Source organism: Epargyreus clarus, unplaced genomic scaffold, assembly GCF_041222505.1.
Source record: "Epargyreus clarus isolate Ecla_fem2 unplaced genomic scaffold, WU_Ecla_fem_2.2 ptg000005l, whole genome shotgun sequence".
NCBI classification, from domain to species: domain Eukaryota; kingdom Metazoa; phylum Arthropoda; class Insecta; order Lepidoptera; family Hesperiidae; genus Epargyreus; species Epargyreus clarus.
The window spans coordinates 3,361,236-3,385,848 of record NW_027332213.1 but is presented as its reverse complement, the minus strand read 5'-3'; the positions used below and the strand labels follow the sequence as shown (position 1 = coordinate 3,385,848).

Sequence of the window (24,613 nt, the reverse complement as noted above, 5' to 3'; positions counted from 1 at the left end):
TCATTGCGATTTCGCGAGATTAATTAATTTTAAGTTTTCACAAATATTTATTTTTTCTGCATTGTATTTTATACTTACTACTCATATGTAATATGTAAATCTTATATGGGACAAAAGATAATATTTTTTGTGAATTGGAAAATTTCGTTTACTTCGAATTGTCATGAAGTTGTTTCAGTTATATTACTTTCAGAGGCACTAACACCATAACGGACTTATGCATAATCGAATAGGTTGTAAAACACCCAATCAGTCGAAATGATCAACAAACAAAAAAAATCAGAAATCAAATCGGTCAACAGGACGATGTATCACCATAAATGAAAGTGAATATCATTATTTCAATGTCGTATGTAATAATATTATTATCAGTTACACATATTATGTCCAAGTTATTCTGTTATCAAGATAACACGTCTCATATCAATAACACGCCGAATCTTTATAAACAACAGAATTATATCAGAATAGTGCTATCTCTGTCTTCAGTCGGTAGTACGATTGGGACCGTTGTACGAGACTCTCGCGCAGTATGTTTAAAAATAGAACAACCTTGAATTCAGTTCACTAAAACAATACTTTTAAAAATTAAAAAGTTCTAGAACATGTAAAAGTGATTTTGGAGTGCAGTTGTCAAAATGATTGGTTTAAATAAGGTGGGAGTGAGACAGCTGATGAGGTGGAAGGAGTGGCGCCATAGCGACCGGCTGAAGTACCACTCAGGAGTAGGAGTGTTCGGGCATCGACCGCGTAAAGTGAATGATACCGGTATGTTGATACTGATGATTTGTTGACAATCAATGAAAATACATTTCTTTTTTCCACCATCTGATCAAGGTCTACTCACGATCTGAACCTCTCTTAAAAACCACTAAGAAATCATGGCAATTAGCTGTTTGTAACAATGACAGCATTAGATGTTGTACGTCCTAAAGATACTCTTCTGATTAATTCAATTCCTTTCAGTCTTCCATGAGATCCATTCCATGGAAAAAGAGAAGAAATAACGCTATTCGAGACTAATAGCCACAGTGTAGTTCCACTGCAGAGGCGCCCCATCCACGCTTATTTCCGTCTGATAATATGTACTAGTTTAAGACTTCATTGTTTTACTTTGAACAGTGAACTAAGTCAAAAACAAGAATAATTCTGACTTAGTCCTTGGGGATAGCAACCAGTCTCAAAGATACTGCAATCCTGTTGAACCTAAATAGGTTAATTAACGCTAAAGTAACTCGTAGTGACAAACTTGTAACGTTTTACGTTACAGACGTTCCAGAAGAATTAACAGTGAAACGATTCGAGAACTGCCGCGCTCAACAACTCGTCAATGCCTATCGCACACACGGCCACCTGCGAGCTGGCATCGATAATGTTGACTATAAAAATGAAGACAGGTAATTGATAATAAAACAATCTCAACAAATAGATAGCATTACTTAATTTTAATTAAATGATAATAGAATTAATACGGTTGCGTTATTTGCTACTGAGCTATATGTAAAATAAGTATGATAAATAATGATAAAATACTTTCTACACACTATATTTTACTTTTTCTTGGGTACCACAAATACAAGCAATAAATAATACATGTAGGAACAAGCACAGGTACCCAGGATAAATATCTAAATTTCTATTATCTGCATGCGAGTTAGGCCCCTTAGGAATACATCCAATCAGTTTTGCTTACCAAAGCTTATTGATTCAATTAAGTAACTTACAATATAGAATATTAACTATAAGACCTTCAAAGAATATGTGATACGTAAACTTAATACCCTCTTGATTTATTCCTGTATGTTTACTTCTATTTCAACATCATGTGTCCTAAAAATCAATTTTCTTTCGTATTCCAAAGCCCTTTGATCCCTTTGAGCGTACATACGATATCAAAATTTAAAAGAGTATCTTATGAAGACATTACAGTGTATCAAAATATACAGCAGCTTTTTATAGCGAAGCAAAATCCAATATACATGAGCCATGTTCTTTCCATTTTATGAGAATTTATATAGTGTTCATCAAAATGAATTACGTGACTACTCTTGATAAAATGAAACCTGAATAGCTACGAATTGATTTTTGTTTATTTAATTTTAAAATTGTAGTAACTTTTGTGTTAAAAAATATTGGTTAAATAAAAAAAAGTTTATTAAGTCCGAAACGAAACTAAATACGAAAATTGGAAACCAATGTTGCGAAACTGAAATTACAAGTTATGAAAAGAATATAATTAAAATAATATCGTTCGTCAAAGTTTAAAAATCATAAATCATTCAGTTAGACCCATTTAATGTTTTATTTTATATTTCAGGAACATCAAAGAACTCCTCTTGGGAAGGTACGGTCTTTCATCTGAAGATTCAGTTGACTTGGGACTATTATACGGGTATAATGGAAAACAACCAGCAAAAAGTCTCGTGAATGAATTGGAGAAAATATACTGCGGTCCAATTTCTTATGAATTTTCCTACTTAGAGGTTTGTAATTTGTCATAGTAAATAGTATCTAGTTAAATCGATAGATGCCTAATAACATTTAATAATTTTAATAAATAAATCCTTAAATTAGCGATGAAAAATCTAATGAGCAAAGGTCATAAAACGTCGCGAATAAATAATAGTATTAGATTTAAAAGTAATTCTACAAAGTTCCGATCAAACAAAAACCGTGCAGTTTTTATAAACTTTGCACGTGTTTGATAGTCTGAAGATTTTGTCTTATTTATCTTTGCACATTTACAACTACTTTCTTATTTATATAGAAAGAGTGTGCTGATATTAGTCATGTGATCAGCAGATATACTAAAAAAATGTTTTTCCTGAAGAATAACTTCATAGCGTTGTAAACATTGGAATCTATAAATAGAATTAATACATTCTGAATAATCTATATTTCATTTCGATCATTTCATCTTAATTATGTTGAGACGGAATCGCCACATAATTTCTATGTAAACAACTATCGGATTATATAGTTGGTATAGTTCGCGTCAAACTGCTAGTCCGCTCTGAAGTTGTTGCGAGCAGGGTCATACAATTTTCTATGGCGACGCGATTTATTTCTATATTCAGAGCGGACTAGCAGTTTTACGCGGACTATACTTTGCTATCAATTTTCTACTCTTACACCATCCATTTATTGCGACAGACAGAAGCAGAACGCGAATGGTTCGCCAAGCGTATAGAAAGTGGAACGGATTCTTTGGATAAGGACCGAAGGATAGACATCTTGAAGGAGTTATTGCATTCTCAAGCATGGGACAAATTCCTATCTGTCAAATATCCCACCGTGAAGCGATATTGTGGCGAAGGCGCTGAATCCTTACTAACTATTTTCTCTACTTTATTTGGATTAACTGCCTCAGGTAAGTAGACAAAGCAGTTAAACTTTCCCCTATCATTATTAATCCTACTTTGTTAAGCTGTAACTAGAAAGTATTACGTCATATGGAGTGCTTTCTAAATTCTTATATGTAGCTTAGTTTATTAGTTTTTTTTAATATAATATATTTTTAGATATTGTATAAAACAACAGTAAAATGCATTCGGTAAAATCCACCAATACCTATGATACCCAATATAAATATTGCTATATCAAAAATAATTTTAAATTGTGTTGCTTTGTTGTATTCTGTTCCACGTATCATTTTCAGTTTTACCTATAATTCTGTTTAATTCATTTCATTCCAATAAATTCGAAATTACCTTTTTTTATACTTTCAGAAGGCGTCCAGCAAGTTATTCTGGGAATGGCTCATAGAGGCAAATTAAATGTATTGAGTGGCCTCCTAAAATGTCCGCCTGTGAAGATTTTCCACAAGTTTAACGGCAATCCTGAATTTCCGCTTGAAGCAAATGCTGCTTGTGATATCTCTACACATCTTAGTAAGTTTCCTGTTTTTCTCGTTATTAATTTTGCATCATATAAATATCCTAGAGTATATTTCCCCGAGTGTGAATTTATGAAAATCCTTTCTTAATGCTCATCTATAATAGATAAAGAAATTCTATACAAAATTTCGTACTTCAGAGTTCCGCCTTCAATTCCGGAAGGCATCATTCATCTAAACTATGAATTTTAGATTTCTGTTGTAGGTATATTCGTCTTTGTATCTTTTACTATACCATTCAGTAGTACAACTTTATCAATTAATTTCTCGAATATATATAAAGTTTGGACTTCCCAAAACAGTTTTATCCTACTATATCACATCACTAATATTATTTCAGGTGCATCAGCAGATATAACAGTAAACAATAAGACCGTCCGTTTCTCGCTGCTGAACAACCCGTCACATCTCGAGGTAAAATTGTATTCCATTCCACCCGCAATGTATCTCATATATTCGTTTAGTATTATTTATCTTTTATGTACGCGTATCCATATTCTTGACACCTACATTTATTACTTGCACATCCGATGGCATTACAAAAGTAAACTCAATTTCGTATATTTAGACATTTCTGGTGGCATGAATGTTTGCTCCATTCCTATCTCATAAAAATAGAACAAAAATACATATTTCTGCTTCCTGATAATTTCGAACATTCAGATTCCTAAGGTAACTTGTCTTTCTAAGGTTCCTAAGGTCTTGTAACTTGTCCTAATATAGGAACCACGAAATCCGTGATATCAAATAAAACTTTATTGTTTATTGATTCAGGTAGAAATCCATTAGCAGCAGTACTTTTACAGATTTACACTGTCGTTAATAAAATAAGTTTTTTATCTATTTAAGGCCGCAAATCCAGTATCAATGGGCAAGACCAGATCTAAACAATTACAACTGAAGGAAGGTGACTATTCGCCTGATGGATCTTCTAGGATGGGTGATAAAGTTATAAACTTACAAGTGAGTAAAATCATATTATGATGTTCAGATACTTGGTCTTTGTAGCAAAATAGGTGACATTTTATTGTATTAAAATTTTACAATGCAAATTTTACAAAGCAATCATAATCAATGTATTAAGTATAAATAGATTTAAAAAATGCCAAAAAATATTTTTCATGAAAACCTACATTTTTATGTTTTTTTTAATTGAATTTTGTTGACATGTTTTTAGATACACGGCGATGCAGCTTTTACCGGCCAAGGAGTGAACCAGGAAACGCTGATGTTGTCCCAAGCACCACACTTCGATGTCGGGGGCTCTTTGCACGTCGTTGTTAATAACCAAGTCAGTTATTTACATTATAACCATATGTTACTTGCATTATGAACATTGTTAAACTAGCAACATAAAGTGTAGAATATATTCTCTGATATTTACTCTGATATATAGCACTCATTATTTAAAAGAAACAGAAATGATTATGAATCTAATTGAATTTTGTTTAAATTGCACTTTAAGTTCATTTAAACTTAAAAATGTATCTTTGCGTAATATAGAATTAAAATGTATAAAATTCAGTAAGCAACCAGTTTTTTTTAGAAAATCAGTCAATAACATTTTAGAAATAAACGTACATAAATGATATAATAATAAGAATATAATAAGAAAAACTTTTTTTCGGTATCGGAAATGACTGCATTAGTACTCCGACGCTTTTTTCGAGTTAAGATGCTGCATAGTGTCCAAAAGAAACCTCTAGAAAACAAGGTTATTATATCAGGACCGAGAAACAAATAAATAAAACGACACTGTAGAAGGTATTATATTCGTAGGTAGGCTTCACGCTGCCCGCGCACCGCGGAAGGTCCTGTCGCTACGTCACCGACCTCGCCAAGTGCATCGCGGCGCCCGTCATACACGTCAACGGGGACCATCCTGAAGTACGTTACCATTGGTATACAGGTATCGTCCGCGCCAAACTGCTAGTCCGCTCTGAATTTATTGCGAGCAGATGTAGTCATACATTTGCCATGGCGACGCGATTCATTTCTATATTCAGAGCGGACTAGCAGTTTTACGCGGACTATATATAGGTAGAGTCCGCGCTAAACTTCTAGTCCACTCCGTATATAAAGTCGCGTCGCAATAGCAGATTGTAGGGACGAAGTTGCAAGAATAGCAGTTGTAATTGCCCTTACAATAATACATAGCTTGTTAGTGTGCCCTTAAGTTGCTACGGAGTATATGCTTGTAATTATGTTCGACCGGATTGGCTCGCTGGCTACACCTGCGCGCAACAACTTCAGAGCGGACTAGAACTTTGGCGCAGACTATACAATTATTAAGGATATTTCTCCAATCCATCCATTCAACTGCATTGGAACAGCGTGGTGAAGTCCTCGTCGAGCTGCGAATAGTGGGAAATAAAAAGGGTTGCACGTAGAATTAAATGTGTGACGCTCACATTTATCTCACTAAATTAAATAATTATAATGCTGGTCGAAAGTCTAAAAGTATTTTTTTGTTATAAGTCGAATAATACTCTAAAAATGTACAATACAAAACGTATTAAGTCTGTCTGTAATTTCAAAGGTATTATTACTTAATAACGTAACCGAATACCCTAATTCCCAAAAGTAATTTGTAATCGACAAAATAGGACTACATCAACTCTTATCTTTACGTCATTCATGTTATATAATTTCTTTATTGTCTCTGTATTTAAGAATTATTTATTTATTATTTAGTCAATTAGTACGGATTACTCCAATTACAGAAGAATCAAAGGTATCAACTGAACTGGAATCAACTGAACTTAAAGCCAAATACAATTGCAGTTCACTAGAAATTCTTCATTATCAGTAAATGTGATAATCCCATCGTTGGATTCTACCATTTTTTACAAATACCTATTGTGTTATTTTGCTTTCAGCTAGTAGCAAAAGCCACCAACATAGCCTTCGAATACCAAAGACAGTTCAGAAAGGACGTGTTCATCGACTACAACTGCTATCGCCGCTGGGGACATAACGAGCTGGACGATCCCACATTCACCAACCCGCTTATGTATAAAGTAATACATAACAGGAAGTAAGTGTCCGTGTCCTTTTGAAACACCTGTTGGTACCCATTTCCGTCTGGGGTGGAGGGATGAACAAACAAACGAGACCATAAATTTTCATACAAATATGTTCACCTCGGTTCACACTAACACCAACTCGGATAGGAAGTTTTGTCATATTTCAGAACAATATATTACCAATTGGCAAAAACTCGTAGATGTCACTTTTCCTGTACATGTCCAATTTAGAATTTTTATATAGTTGAATGGATTTTATTTTAATATTCCATGTACTTCTACTATAAATGCACTATAACCCCTGTCCTATTATCTTTTCTGGTACTATTGACATCTGTCATGGTCAAACTTAGGCCTTTATATTTTCATTAAATTTAACCCTTTCAGTCTATTTATAAAATAGTGATGCTGTAATCCATTAATCTGGCTTGGAGGACCAATTAATTAATTGGTGACACAGCAATTGAATATTACAGTAAGTTAAAATCATTGCACGTTTCAATATTCATAATAACACACTACATAAACGATATAGAAAACATTTGTACAACGAACCATGGAATCACAAATTAAACTAAAAGTAGACTATAATAAGACACCAAAAAGCCCATATTACGTCGAATTTTAAAAATCCTTTTTGTGTACGTAATATACGATACATCGAATCTGACAAAGGGGCATTGTTAAACTGATTTCGAACGTGTCATAGAGGTAATGGAACGAAATGTAATATGTAGAAGGAAGTAGAACTCAAAGGTACAGCGTTGACAAAAAATGTTCGGCATGTGCCTTATGTCACGAGTAAGTATCAGTGTTGAAGTTCTAACTTTAATGAAATTTAAGTGTGCGACCTACCTGATTCGGACGGTGATGAAACCAAAGTGAATAAATTTATCCTTTTTTTTAATCAAACTTTTTAGTAGGTACCGTCGTTTTTTGTGTTTTTCTCATATAACTCGTTTATTTATTTTAATGGGGTACACAAAAATAATTGTCTAATTCGAAAAAAGATCACAAAACTAATCTTGCATAGTCATCAAAACCAAACATGTACCTATGCAATATTTCTACTCCATCTTACCTTCTCGTATATAAGATCTAACAAAGCTCGAAAAATGTGACAAAATATGTATTAGGCACAAACATAACTATGTATGTTTATAATATTTCAAAATATACAAAACTTAGTAAAGGAGAAAAAATAAATCAGTAAAGAAGTTTATTACAATTCAAGAGCTTTAGAAAATACACAAGTAAATCTTGAAACGCAAACGTGAATCCCTCAACAAAATAAAGGGAATTCCTGCGCCAAATCCCTTACAAATCTCTGTACACGTCTTATTTCCCGGATCATTTACCCTTCTAACTTCTCGCGGTGTATGTGGATAATTATTTTTGAACGTGTAAGTATGGGGCAAATGATAACAGTATCTAGCGAAGCCAAGCATCAAATGGGTAATAGAAAATATATCATTACCTTTCTGGGCTAGGATAAGAAATGGTATCTGTCGAATAACTCTAGAACAATATCTACTCGCTTCCCGTGAATGATGGAAAAGTTAGGGATTTAATCGAAAAAGCTTTCACAAATGTTTGTTTTTCGGTGTCAACTTTAAGTATTCCCTAATTTAATAGTCTAGTAATGCAGTATCTATAGATTGTGTAATAAATATATCAATAATTTAATATTATTATTAAAATATTATAATAATTATTATAATTAATTTTTACATATTTCAAATATATTTATAGTATTTTCAATGTGAAAAAAGCGAGAGTGAAATAGGGGTGTCAACTACATTTAAATTTTCATGTACACTCACTAATTGACAAATTTTCAAATTCCGGTCGATCTTCATACCTATACGGAAGTATATTATAAGTATTCTTCAATTTTTTTAAACCAAAGAAAAGTACTCCCGGAAGTCGAGCATCTTCACCTGGTTTTCCCTTTATCATTCTTTACATGGTGTTGCCAACATAATGTATATGACCTCTCTAAAAGACCGCTGAATCAAGGGCTAAAGACCCTTCAAAATCTTTCAAGTACTTTTATTTCACGGTCCATTTACCCTTTGGGATTCTTCCCGAATTCGTGTATAAGTTAGTTTCCAAGAGATTCTACTTGTTTACACTATTTCATTTTCTCTTTAAAAATATAAAAGTGACTCTTATCTCGATTATTTTTTTAGTATTTGGTTTCGTATCCAATTAAAAAGTTTTGTATAATATAAAACTTCTTAGTACCGTTTATACGACTTACTCATTATTTTCAATGGTAAAAAGTATTTGCGTACTTAACTGAAATATAAAGAGTGTAGAGACCACCGGATGATGCGAGTAAGTGGTCATCGATATATTTGAATATTTGTAAACAACCTCAAATTGGATAACTACCAAATACTCGATGTGGGCCATATAGCGTTATATGTAATCATCTTTATATTCAAACTCAGCTGTACACCATTGTTATGCAAAGAAATACAATTGTTATTGTAGTGTTCTCAAAACAACGTCGGGATAGTAGTATCACTTAAACCCAATTTGGCTCGCTGACGCACTAACACGCCCGTCCTCACCGACGGTCTAGCATGACTGCCCCCACACAGTCCCCTCTCATACCGTGTCGTATGCGCTCGAGACAAACTACCCACAAGGTGATACACATACAGTTACAATTGATAATGGCATAATGGGACAAGTGTAGTTGAAGCACGAAAAGATAAACTACCTTATATTTCAATGCCACCCTTATTTCTATACATAATCCAAAACTAGATGTAACGACAATGCTCCTTATAGCCACAAAAATGTACACTACACGTAAAGTTATAAAATAGTTGAGACGTAAAATAGTTGACACGTAGAAAGGGAGACGTGGCACATTACTGTTGGTCTCATTTGAAAGTTCAAAAGTAGCGTGTTTTGCTACGAGGTGGAAGACCACTGTATTAAAAGGTATACGCCATATGTGTACACAATTATGTGTACATATGTGTACGCCACAGGACCCATTGGAGTGGCACCAATTAGGATTCCGTACAATAGTGATTCTTAAAAGGCGGATAGATGGAAAATGGTGAAGAAATCTAGATCCTTGAAGGTGGTAGTACCCTTTGTGGTTCGACTCCGGCGGCACCACCGCCACACCTATTTCAACCTAATAACAGCAGTGTTAGGCGCTGCTGTGTTCCGTGTTGAAGGGTGTGGTAAGGGAGACAGACTTTTCCGAGGCGTTCCAGCTTAGTCTTCAGGGGTAGCGGCGCATCTGTGGTCGACCTCAGGTAGGAATATCTAATCCTAACTGGGGTTGATATCAGATGTCCATGGGCGGCAGTAGCCACTTACCATCAGGTGGACTGCATGCTCGTCTGCTACTCCTATTTTATAAAAAAAAAATCCTGTGAGTAAGGATCGCGAGTAACCATCTTTATCAAGAAATCACACAGCAAAAACAATAAAACCAAAATCACAGCGTTTCGTCAAAGAACCTCCAATTGTTAGTCTCTACATATCTCCCCGTATTTCACGGTCCATTTTCCTTACAGATCAATCCCAGATCTGTACGCGGATAAGTTGATTTCTGAGGGCCTTCTTAGCGAAGAGGACGTGAGCGGCATTTCAACGGAGTATACCAAGTACTTGCAGAGTCAGTTTGAGGCTGTCAACTCTTATCAACCTGAGGTAAGCTGAAGTTATGAAAGGAATAACTTTTAAGATTGATTTTAATATTATCAAAATAGTGTCTTTCCTCCTGTAAAGAAGTTGAGAAATATTCTTATTTCTCAAGAAAAATATGTATTTAACGTTCAATCTAATAATAAATAGATATGTACATCTATGTCCTAAAGATTTTGAATTTGATATATTTGCGACAAGCTTGACTTGCAAAAGATATTGTCTTCCTTAAACATAGTATATTACTATCGCGTTTTAATTGTTTTTAAACAAAATATTTAATATTAAAAGAGTATCTCTTTGTAAAATCAACTTACAACACATAAATGAAACTCGTAACGACGGAAATTCATTTTTACGAGGATGTACTCTGTTTTCATTTAAAATATTTGTGTTCACACACGCTAAATGAAAACGTTCTCAATTGAAATGAAAAAAATGAAATGAAAACATTCATAGCTTAGTGTATTAACTTTTGCGCTTATTTTTTTAACTACGGATTATATTTTGTGTTTTTCTTTTAGGAATGTTACAAAGGCACTCGTGTTTTATCAGGAACGTTCCTGACTGATAGGACGTACCGGGTTCGATTCCGTTGATTAGACTACACACAGTATGGAATCCATATTTCTACTGTGCTACGGGTCTGGTACTGAGTATTTTATGTGCCATAATATTTATTCTTGTTTTGTTTGGAAATTATTTCGGATGTACATGACAGTGGCTACTTAACGTCAAGTTAAGTGTGTGAAGTACGTGCCAAATATGCACATAATTCGCGCATTATAATTATCTTCTAAAAATACAACAATGATTAATAAGTATTTCAAAAAAATCATTATATTCTAGTCACAGTTTTAAGTTCACTTTTAATTAAAATCTGATCTCGAAAAATAATTGCTTTAATTAATAAGACTTTATAATTCAAGCCTTGTAATTTTCGTTGTCGAACATGATTTTATTATGCAAATAAAATATATAAGATATTGTATGGGTATGTATCTACGATATATGTTGTAGTGATTTTTGACTTTTGTATGATTATTTCGAATTAGGTACTTTTGTTCTATCAACATTCTGGTCTAGAGAGGACAGGACACCAACTAAACTTGTACGGATACATTTATGATATGCGAGCACGGCTTAAATATTGTATGCAGGTTAATCCGTCGATGCGGCAATTTCCATGCTACATGTATATGTATTATACTATCACGAGCGACAATGGAATGACTATCATATGGCTACGTATAGATTTGGGGAGAGCATAGTTTCCTGTTTCCAAAGCCAGTGATAGCCTAGTGGTTAAGAAACGCGGCCTCTCGATCGAGGGGTCCGAGGTTCAAATCCCAGGGCACGCACCTCTGATTTTCAAATTAATGTGCGTATTAGAAATTAATTATCACTTGCTCAAACGGTGAAGGAAAACATCGTGAGGAAACCTGCATACCTGAGAGATTTAAAAAAAAATCTTAAGGGTATGTGAAGTCTACCAATACGCACTTGGCCAGCGCGGTGGACTAAGGCCTAATCCTTCTCATTCTGATAGGAGAGCCGTGCCCAGCAGTGGGACAATAATGGGTTGAGGATGATTGTTTCCTACCGTACTACCAGTTAGTTACGTAACCATCATAATTACGAGTATATAGGATGTCAGTTGTTATCATAGTCGGTACACGTCAGAGGCCTTATAGGCGTTTGAAAATGTCTGATAAGTCAATACGCCTTTTAAATTTAAAGTAAATTTTTAACTTCTTAGACTATTAAATTTTAAAATAAAAAATACTGATGCTGTATTTTTATATAAGTACATAGGTTTTATGAATTACATTATATGTTAGCATCAGTTTATGGTTTCAATACACTTTACAGGACACGTGATGCCAAAGTAATTAGGTCGCATGAAGATGTATAGCGAACGTGTAGTACAAAATGCGGCTTATTAAATAAGTCAACGCGGGACAGACGGAAGTGCCGTCGGTTTAACGAGCTTATTATCCTTTGATAATAAGCTCGTTAAAATATAGCACGTCATTTTTGCGTCGCATTACTTTTAATGCGACACAAAAAAGACGTGCTATTGTTACATAAAAAAGTTTTGTATAAAAAACCGTGGTGACATCTGCGCTATGTCCTTGATCGACGTCGCTTCCGCCTATACCATCAAGTTCAGATATTTTTTATATAATAAATAACCTATTTTCATATCTAGTCATATTGTATTTTCAAAACATAAAATGGTGATTAAAAAAATACCAAAATGAAATTTTATGTTTTCGATTCATGTTGTTCATTTAATTGATATTTTTTTACAACTGTTATAACATAATTATATCAGGTTTACTTTGGAATTCATCGAATTAAGTAATTTCACTAAAACACTCCAGACACGCGTAGGGATCTCATAGAAATATTTTTTCATTAAACTATTTTAATTCTTATGTCTAATAACATTATATCTATTTAAATCTACTCAGGTGACTTACTACCAAGAGCAGTGGGCCAGTGTGTCGAGTGCTCCCCGCGCTGTGGAAGTATGGAACACCGGCGTTGATACGGAGTTGTTAAAGCTTGTGGGCCGCGCTTCTGTGACAGCTCCAGGCGGATTTGTGAGTATTCAATATGAATATAGCAACATTAGGTATTATTTCTATGTCCCTGTAGTTCCGGGACTAGAATAGGGCTACGGTATCCCCTGCCTATCGTAGGAGACGACTAAAAGGGAGCTTCCGGGGTTGCGGGCGGCAAGAGTGGGAGCTCGAACCGTCCAGCAAGCGACCCCGGGAAGGACGGCGGTATGTGTGGTCGCATACCGTCGTAAACACTACGTGGTGTGGGAGGAGCGAAGACTGCTCCCCAGGGTAGAGCCCGTTGGGCATAGCGCTTGGAGGGCTCCGGTTGTGTTTCGTCGGAGATCCCGGAGTTCTCCAACAAGCGTTGAGGACGGCCACCGGGCGGGTCTTAGTGCGGTAAAAATCCCACATAACCGGGGTCGCTCCCACGTCGTCGGGTACCTTTTGAAGGTTTCCCCCTCGGGAAAAAAAAGTATTATTTCTATGTATCAATGAAACATTATTTAATTTTGAGTGATTAGTAGTTTGGCATAAAGTGACCCTTTTTACTTCCACCAGAGTCATATGGTCACCTTTTTGGAATAAAAGTACTCGTATACAAGTAATACGTGGGGCTAAGTTTTATTAATACCTACTACGGGTAATCCATGAGTATCATGACATCGACATCGTTGTAGCGACGGTCATTGTACTATCTATTCTACACTACACAGTACAGTGCCGTAAGGATTACCGCTTCACATGTCATTTATACCATTTACTTCATATTTTCAATTTCCCCTCGATTTCTCTGGTCTGCCATCATCAGACCCTGATTTCCTTATGATGGACCCTGAACCTTGCAAATATCGTTTTCCACCAAAAAAAATCATCAAAATCGGGTCATAAATAAAAAAGTTATCCCCGAACAAACATAAAAAAACATAATAATTATATACGGTCAAATTAAGAAACCTACTCCTTTTTTAAAGTCGGTTAATAACATTTCGTCTTAAGTCGTTGAGTTAAATGTACTATTTCTTATATACTTATATTTACTAATTAATCTGCATTTAATGAGTCGCTGTTAAATACACGTTCCTCAGAGAAAACTAAATAATGCTTTGGTAAATTACATTTGGTATTAAGGTCTCAGGCAATAAATTAATCCCTTACTCGATGAATGGCGTTATTACGAGTCAGAGATCGTTTATTGAAAGGTGAATGTTATTTAAGGTGTTGGTATAACGCTGTGGGGCAGATTTTATTGATTTTGATTATGTTATTTAAGTAACGTCGAATAATTATAATATGTGAATATGTCTTCCTGGAAGTAATACTCTTCTGGCGAAAATCCAGTATTGTTGGTTGGTCTACATATTGTTGGTAATCGAACGAATATAGCGAATACTTAAAAAATAGAGAAATATTTTTATCCAGCCCCGTCAGGGTGAATGAATCCATAGAAAAAGTTGATTACGTTATCCTTCGAGATTTATTCAGCAATTTATTATTATTTCAGAACGTCCACAATCACCTGGCGAAAACTCACGTTCGGAATCGTTTGCAAAAATTGGCCGAGGAAAGGGAATTGGATTGGGCAACTGCTGAAGCTTTAGCTTTTGGTAGCTTTTTACATTTTTCGAAATAACTCTTAATGACCTGTGAATGTGTCAATATTGTTACTGTTGTATTGTTATTTTTGTGTTTCAAACATTTCAAAAATGTTATTAACTCTTTGAAATATCTCTCTTTAGTGACTAATCTTAAAGAATTAAGATGGGAAATTTAAATACCTATGTTAACGCAGCCCGATCAATATCAAATTAATACTGAAGCTATTACTGAATATAAACCTGTTACTGAATTTTCATTTTAAAAATGTATTTAACGAGTACATATATGATGTAGCCAACTACAACTTACTTCACATGTTCTATTTCCAGGTTCCCTCCTGATGGAAGGGCGACACGTCCGTATCAGCGGCGAGGACGTCGGGCGCGGAACCTTCTCCCACCGACACGTGATGCTCGTCGACCAGGAAACCGAGAATATACACATACCGTTGAACCATATACATAAAGACCAAAAGGGATTCCTGGAAGTAAGTTGTAGGAGATATATTTAAAATTCCTAGACATTATTTCCTCGCATAAGAAATTATGATTATACGGATAAATCGGATTATACGGAAAATATTGTGATAGAACTTTTACAAATCAGAAACTAATATATTAGAATATATTAATTAGAATATTTATATAATTAGAATATATTTTTTACTCAGTGCATAAACTAACCTTAGTTTATGCACTGAGTAAAATATATATAAGTAAGATATTAGGTAAACGCTTTTTAACAATCTCTTATTTTTCTAAAAATCTGGTATTTAATACGATAAACTTAAAACCTATTACAAATGATACCTAAGTCATTATCTTAGCTAAAAATGTATACTTTCTGTGAATTACCTACTCCACAGCAATCTATTTATAGTCTGATTCACAATTAGGTGTCCAAAATGTAAACAAACAAATGTCACTGTCAAAATTAACAAGAAACAAAAACTTTAACAAACTCAACAAAATACGAAAACTTTACAATTATTCACAATTTAACAAACGCGCTATGAAAACGATAATACATTTGAGTTCGATTACAATCACGAAAATGAATAACATCAGCATAACGAAATTTAAAAATGACCGCACAAGAAATGTTTTGGGTTCCGATTGTGTTACCATTATCACATTTTAATTTTCTACCATAAACCTTGTTTTTTATTATTATTACTGTATGGAACGAAATTGAGGTAATATAAATATTAGAAAATGTAATGTATGTAATATTAGAGAATTGATCTTAATTTATTTAGATTATTATTTTATTATTGTTGTATTAATTTAATATTGTCAAAAATAAGAAATTACCATTTGAAATGTATTTTCTTGATAGGTCAACACCTTTGTTTACATTTTGGACCCCTAATTATAAATCAGATTAAAGATGTTCAGAATATGAAAGGCCAATAAAATAAAGTAATTTACTTTGTAACCTCCCAAGTTTTAAATTATGCCGTCCATAGCAGATTGATGGATCAGCAACTTCCAAAACTGCATTAATGTGGAAATAAGGGTTTTCTTTCAATAACTAAATTTGAATTTCATAAAGGCTCGTTAACTTTGACTTTTACGAAGGGAAATCTTATAATGAACGCTGCATTGTTGGAGTTTCAATGAGTATTGTAAACGTTTTATTTACATACATTCATTGTCCCATTTTATAAAAATTCTACTGTAAAATGGTTGCATTTGATAGGTTTTAATAACCTTTAGGATATTATGAGGTCACGCATCTTTCGTTGCAACTCCTGAGGACTAAAATGACATTTTATTCCTCACACTTAGTTTTTACGTTTTGAAAAATTTGACTGTTTTGGTATTTGTTTACGCATTTGCCCATACGATTTCCAATCAGCGCCCCTAGCGGATTTTATCAGAACTATAGTGTCAGTAAAGTAACATTAAATATCTAAATTGACAAAATGGCGCTTTATGTTTTGTCTCTCTTTTTTGTGAACATGTGACAAAAAGTTCATCGTCACTTGAGCACTTACTTATGTTTACTCAGTCTACTGAAGCAAACGTAACAGAATAATGGATTGAGTAAACGTAACGTAAAATTGTGGGATGTTTGAAAAGTAATGGTAAGAGTACAGGAGTGACAAAGCATTTTCGATCGGCGTCAGGTAGAACATTTGTACTATATCGAGTCGGGTACATATCTCGGACTGTATGTTGATTTACTACTTCATTCTCGTACTACGAATATTACATGCTTCATAAAAAAATAAACTAGAATTCAGTATATTTTCTTTAACAATATCTTATTTTAGGTAGCAAATTCAATCCTGTCAGAGGAAGCAGTACTAGGCTTCGAGTACGGAATGGCGTACGATTCGCCCGACAACTTGTGCGTTTGGGAAGCACAGTTCGGAGATTTCTACAATGGCGCTCAGATTATTGTGGATACTTATATTGCGTCTGGTGAAGGTAATTATTATTTGTAGAAATTTAATCTTAAAAGTAACAGACATAACTGATAAAGTAAGGTTTTTTTTTTTATAATATAGGAGTAGCAGACGAGCATGCAGTCCACCTGATGGTAAGTGGCTCCTGCCGCCCATGAACATCTGGAATCAACCCCAGATAGGATTACATATTCCTACCTGTGGTCGGCCACAGATGCGCTGCTACCCCTGAGGACTAAGCTGGAACGCCTCGAAAAAGTCTGTCTCCCTTACCACACCCTTCAAAACAGAACACAGCAGGGCCTAACACTGCTGTTATGAGGCAGAAATAGGTGTGGCGGTGGTGCCGCCGGAGTCAAACCAAAAAGGGTTCTACCACCTTCAAAAAATGATGATGAAGGAAGTATATCCTACCTTTAACGTCACAACACAGGTTAAGCTCTACCGATCTACATAGTACCTACTTAATTTCATATAACATTATGTTGCTCATCTAAAATGCTGAAACTTGAGTGAACACACATCGTTGAGATAACAAGCTCATGCGTTGTTAACTAACTAAACGTTAGTTAGAAATTTAGAAACTAATTTAGTTATTATTGTAACGGTAGTAAAGGCCGACGTCCATGATTAAAATGTACGTATATTCATAGTTAAACGTAAACTCTGACCCTACTTATCGTGAAAACCCTTCTCAGAAACGGCCTAAAGGGCGTTTGAAAGGCATTATCTTGACTTTACATAGATTAGTATCATTTCAAAGATATGACTATTAAAAAAAATATATCACTACTAAACTGTAAACGAAATCAATGTTAGAAAGCATGCACGCCTGAGTTCTTAAGAAAAATAATGTGTGAAGTCACCCGAAGAGAAAACCCGTATCCCATAATAAAATACAAATTTGATTATTATCGTAAGTAATAGATTTATTAAATAGGGTTTCTGAACCGAGACATATTTTGAAGAAAAAATACAGTAATTATTACTTATATCAACATCAATAACATAAATAGTTTATACCAAAGTAAAACCTATACGTACTTGAATAAATACATTTCACTATTCTTAAGTTTCCATAAATTCACAATAGTTGTTACAATCGATAAACTACAAGGTAATTTTGCTTTATTAAATACTTAGTCATTTTACTTCATAATTCCGAAGCATTTTTCATATTGAAACAGAAATCCTCAGGTAAACCTGTAAATCTTTTGCCGCCTTTTGCATCGTTCACGAGTTTTCTTTTTCCTTTTCCTGTTATCTGGTCTGGAAATAGCGAATTAATTGAAGTTTCCGTTTTAACATTTGTATTGCCTGAAGGTATTCTGTCTTATTTCTTTCTTCTGATTCAATATTTCGGGAAATAAAGAAATAAATTGTTTTTGTCTTAATTCTCTGAATCAAGAATAATTGGTATAAAGTAGGTAAAGATATTATGCTGCTCTAAATAACAGAGCGTTCCACGTGGAGATCAAATATTCAATATTCCATTTTCGGAGTGCATTACTCGGAATTTAATAGGTAGTCCGCCTTTACCTGTATAGTCCGGATTTAAATCCAGAGCTATGTCATTAGTAAGTATTAGTAGTTCTTTGTGTAAAATTGTGAACTTAATCAAAGAGGAGTTAGGGATTTACTCGTATTACAATAAGGGCCAGAAGTTTTTAAACGTAAAATACGTAGTAGGTACGCATTCTTCAAATGATTTATTATTTTCATATATATTTTTAATAATAAGGAGAAAATCTTTGATTTATTTGAACATTGAATACAATGTAAACAACAGATATGCAGCAATTTGGAAATGCAAATGGGTAATGGAAGTGCTCTCTACTCCCAAAACTCTCTACTCTCTTATTCGTATTACCCATTTATCGAGAGATAAATCAAAATTACTTGTCAAAACTATAAAAAGAAAAATAACAAAGAACCAGAGTAATAACTTATTAGGTACAATCGCAATATGTGTGTGTGTATGTGTGTAAATATTAAGTAGAAGATTACTTATTAGCGCCGAAGACCTCTTTTAAGCTTAAGACTTTTTCCAATTTTTTTGTTAACCGTTACATAATGATGTTCTGCCAGCGAAATGGGTCCGCAGCAACGGCCTAGTAATGCTGCTACCTCACGGGTATGACGGAGCAGCCTCAGAGCATTCGTCGTGTCGCCTCGAGCGGTTCCTACAACTCACGGATAGCTCAGAGACGGTTCCTGATTCTGAAGCTGTTTGCATGAACGTTGTCAACCCGACCACGCCCGCTCAATACTTCCACTTGTTGAGGAGACAGGTGAGTCTTCGTTTTTTTAAATTTAAATAGCAAACGATCTTATTTATTATTTATTTTATATTAAAGGAGTAGCAGACCACCAGATGGCATGTGGCTACGGCCGCCCACGGACATCTGAAATGAACCCCAGATAAGATTAGATTCCTGCCTGAGGTCGACCACAGGTACACCGCTACTCCTGAAGACTAAGTTGGAACGCCTCGGAAAAGTATGTCTCCCTTACCACACCCTTTAAACCAGAACACAGCAGCGCTCAACACTGCTGTTATGAGGCAGCAGAAATAGCAGTGTGGCGGTGGTACCACCAAAGTCGTACCACAAAGGGTTCTACCACCTTCAAAATCTATGTTTAATTTTTCATCACCAATTTCTTTCTAAATGACAGATGGTAAGAAACTACAGAAAACCACTTATAGTAGTAGCCCCGAAGCTTCTCCTTCGCCTCGCGGATGCTGTATCGCCGATAGCTGAGTTCGCTCCCGGCACACATTTCAAACCAGTGCTTGGTATGTACCTAATGAAATACCCTTGTCGACTTCTAGTTATATTAGCTACCACTAGTCTTGTTATTAAGTATATTCTTATATGTTCCTTTTCTAACTTAGTGGTAAACGTGTATGAACAAATCAAAAAATATTTTTTTTATTCAAAATAGGTTCTTTACAGAGCAATTTTTGAATGTCATATCTACCACCACTTCAAAAATTCCCGTTGTGGAATAAAATGGAATTGTTAAATGAATTGAAAGATAATTAGTGCTTTAACTAAAAAAGACTGTCGAGCCGTAATAAGCGCTCGAAACATTACCTTCCTTAGTTGGATAAAAAGATCGTTAGTGGCATAAAAAGAATAATACTAAGAGAAAGAATATTAAGAAATAAGTAAGCTTTCAAATGGAATTGAATATGTTATAACAAAATTTATTAAAACACTCTTAAAAGCTCATCCGCTTATTATCGAATTTTCCAGTAAAAAGTTTAAGAATAATGGATTCCACTTACGGGACATGCTCTGAAAAGAACTTTGATGATGACATTTAATATTTTAAATATTTTTTACACAACCTTTGATACCTATATATAATTCAATGTTAAGAACTATTAGTTTATGAGTATTATAGAAATAAAAACTCGATTTACCCAAATCCAATTACACCTGATGTTTATGTTGATTTCTACACAGCTGTTTGGGCAGGAGGTACCAAAGAATGAGACATACAGACGTACAAACATAAAACGCTAACGCATTTTTTAAAATTAAAAAAATTAGCTTCCGCAGTCGTATATACAAAGGCATATACAAAGAATCCTAAAATCAATTCCATACGGATCCGCATGGTCTCCGAATACCCATGTACATTGTACAGCCAGCTTCATTAGTTGATGAGCAGATACCAAATCCAAAAATACCTAAACACCCAAATGTTCATAAGTAGCTAAACACACCTAATTTCATAATTAGATGAATGCTTGGTACTTGTATAGGTAGTTTTGAAACGTTAATCTGTTCATCTACTTTTGGAGCTGACTGTACGTTCTTTCGGATATTTACATTGTACATATTCAAAAATAACATACGGATATGTACATATCCAAAAATAATATAGCATTCCCAATATTCCAACGCCAATACGACACTGAACAAACATCTCCCGTTTCAGGGGATGTAATATCAGACCCGTTGAAAGTGAGGCGAGTGATTCTTGTTAGCGGAAAACATTACTATGAGCTACATAAGGAGAGGCTAAAAGCGAAGATTGATGACGTCGCTATCGTGAGAGTGGAGTCGCTGTGTCCCTTCCCAGTACACGATCTGCAGTTGGAGCTACAGAAATATAAGAATGCTAGATGTAAGTTTGATTTGCACCAAAGTCTTAGAACAACCTTATAGGAGTAGCGTTAGCGCTACTCTCGTTTGACAGGTGTTTAAGGCATAGCCTTTCTGTCTTCAACCCTTTAATAATAAATTTTTAATAATAAATAAACCCATATGGCGGAGCGGTCACCATACGTTCTGACGCACAGAGGGTTCCGGGTTCGATCCCCGGGCATGCAGATATCTGATGAATTTTTATTTGTGTTCTGGTTCTGATCTGGGTCTCTTTGTTTGTGTATTTATCTATGTGTGTGTCCATAGCACCCACGACTCATGAAATCCTAGTGTAGTAGTAATGTCAATGTTCTATGTAGAATTGGTTCTGGATCGACAAGTATAGCGAAAACCACTTTTTGATTGATATGGTATTTACTCATGTGATATTTCTACTGCGAATTCAAATATAATATGATATATCCCGCAAACGACAAACTACATTATTTCCGGTGTTATACTCTGAAGAAGGGTTAAACTGATTGACACATCTTTATAGTTCCCCCTTTATATCTATTTCTCGTACGAAGCCTATAAGAATCTTTATCGATAAACAATATTAAACAAATACTCGAAACGTAAAAGTTTTGTTAGATGTTTGAATACATGGTTATTGTTCTTGGCAAATAAACGATATAGTTTTGCAATGTATACTAGAAAGTTCAGAGTTCGTCGCCCTTTTCAGGGTAAAGTCTACTAGAACGAGGCAGTTTTCATATATTTTTTTTTATAAAAATGTTACTTTAACGTTTATGTTGTTTCTAGTATTCATATGGAGTCAAGAAGAACACAGAAATATGGGAGCCTGGTCCTTCGTGAAGCCTCGTTTTGAAAATTTACTAGGAAGAAAGGTAAATACGACATTCGTACAACTTAGATGCCGATAAAATACTAAGTTCTAACTGTCAATGTTAAGTACGAACTTAACATTGACAGTTAAGATTTAACATTTACTAAGTTAACTTAACATTAAGTTTGACTTATCTCATTTTACTGACGAATTATTACTTCGTTTATACTAAAAATATTTGTTTTGCTAAAAAAATACTGTTCTACAAATAAATACAAAAATATGAACAAAATTCTAAAGATACGAATACGTGAATTTTTAGAATTCTCCGAGACATCCATGTAAAAACGCCCTCAGAATTAATATTCATACCAAACTTTGATTTAAAAATAAAAATCGCTTAATAACTTGAAACAGTTGTCCAGTAGGTCTACGATGAAAATAATTGCTATCAAAATAAAAGTTCATTCATTTAAGTTTTGTGATTTGAATAGATTATATTTTCTTCAATTTCACTTATAAATACAATACTTAGTTTCAACGTTTTTACGCAAAATAATACACGACAACATTAAATACAATAACAGTAGTTATGTACTTATAAAGATATATAAAACTTGGAGAAATTTACTCTTATCAGACACCTTTGCTATTCTAGTAAACGGATTTCATTATTATAAAATTGTATTGTATGTTATAAATCAATATGGGTTACACGCAAATTGAATTGCAAATCTATTACGTACCTCCACGGAAAGCTGCAAAATGTCACGTATGGAATATTTACACTATCTTTGCTGCACACATTGTAAAAACAAACCCTACATTCGTTTATATTTTCCCCATCCTGTATAAATGTTTGCACTCCACACTTCACATTTTTATTGTCGGTGGAGTTTTAGATTATTTCGATTCTCGCGTGAAATAATTTTTAAAAGTTAGTGCTGGATTGAATTGGTTTTAAAATATTCACACATCCATTGATCCATAAAAATGATGTCGTGGTTTATGAATGCTTATTTTACAAGATTGACAAGAATATTTATTTTACAAACTTGTCTTGTTTATTAGTATGTTAGTTGGAAGGACAATAATAATGATCAACATGATGATATGCGTATCAGATAAAAGAGTCTTAGAGTTCTTAGAAAAACACGGCAAACAAAATTGCATTAATTATAATTACTATCTACCACAATATACTTACATTTTAATTTCGACGTAGATAAACTCACTCATTTTCATGACTAAATCTTATGAGTATCTACATATTTACAGTTTAAGCGGCTTAAATTGCGAGTATTTTCAGAATAAATAAAAACGCACACGTGAGTTAAGCTGCTCACAAGTTCCTTTTGAAGCTTTCAGGTTAAGAGCTTCGTTCGGTTCGCTGTTTTTCCTCATATTATTTTACCGATAATATAGGTACCGATAATATTAAAACTTTTATGTCTCATAAAGGTTATGTTATGGTAACAATCGTGGTTCTACTGTAGTATTAAGCGCTTCAGTGTTCTGGTTTGATATGTATGATAAAGTAAAAAAACGAATATGAGGCCAACACCATATGTATGGTGTTTGGAATGTGTTCAATTAGAACTGTAATCCTATTTAAAATTCATTACAAATGTCTACGGACAGCAGTGACCACTTTAGTTATTGCATTACGTAGTTTCATGTTTATGTTTCATGTCTAACTATTTTAACTTAGTAAAAATAAATCTTTTGCAGCTTATTTACGCCGGGCGAAGTGAAGCTGCGACGCCAGCTGTGGGAGCAGCTACACTGCATCGAGTGGAAGTCGAACACGTCTTACGTCAACCGTTATACAATATCAAATAAACTTTATTGAAAAAATTCTAACTCTTTTTACTCAGAAATACTTAGACGAGGCATTCCATTGTAGTATTGCAACGCATATGTGACTAACGATAGATATTCAATTTTCTATTTATATTTATGATAATTTGTAAGCCAAAAGCCAATTTTTTACATAAATCTACTTATCTACTTACTGCATAAATGTCACTTTAAAAAATTAAATACGTATAATGCTGAAACTCTATGACTGAAATACGAATGATTAAAATCAAAGATATTAATATATTATGTACGTTATTAAGTTATAATTACCGAAAAATATAAACATTGAGTATAATTTTTGTTTTTCATTTCATTGCCCAAATTAAAAAATCAACTTGTCCTGTCAGGAAATTGAGCAGTACATTTTGTACAATAAAGATCTAGAAATCTAAAGTACAAGAAATCTGAAAAGATATTTTTAAAAATTTAAAGATATAACCCGGTCAAGAATACTTAAGTATGACTCAAAGTAAGATAAGAACAGTTTAATCGATACAGCATAGCAACTGTCGCGATAGAAACCTGCAGCAAAACGGCGATGGCTGGGAAAGGAAAAGGCAAAAAGAAAGACAAAAAGGATAAAGAAGATGGTGGCGACAAGAAGAAGTCTAAGAAAGGA

General features: G+C 34.1%; 1 protein-coding gene across 1 annotated transcript; it reads left to right on the top strand.

Moving 5' to 3' along the window:
• Nucleotides 1–494: 494 nt before the first annotated feature.
• Nucleotides 495–24,289, top strand: LOC140757950 (probable 2-oxoadipate dehydrogenase complex component E1 homolog). The gene is made up of 20 exons (XM_073093868.1): nt 495–768; nt 1,271–1,397; nt 2,318–2,483; nt 3,154–3,370; nt 3,729–3,890; nt 4,236–4,309; nt 4,745–4,858; nt 5,073–5,186; nt 5,675–5,782; nt 6,775–6,932; nt 10,470–10,605; nt 13,077–13,208; nt 14,674–14,776; nt 15,098–15,255; nt 17,047–17,203; nt 19,270–19,472; nt 19,858–19,978; nt 21,133–21,321; nt 22,107–22,192; nt 23,863–24,289. Exons 1-20 carry the CDS (start codon nt 639–641, stop codon nt 23,971–23,973), a joined length of 2,766 nt encoding a protein of 921 aa, XP_072949969.1. The 5' UTR covers nt 495–638; the 3' UTR covers nt 23,974–24,289.
• Nucleotides 24,290–24,613: the final 324 nt, after the last annotated feature.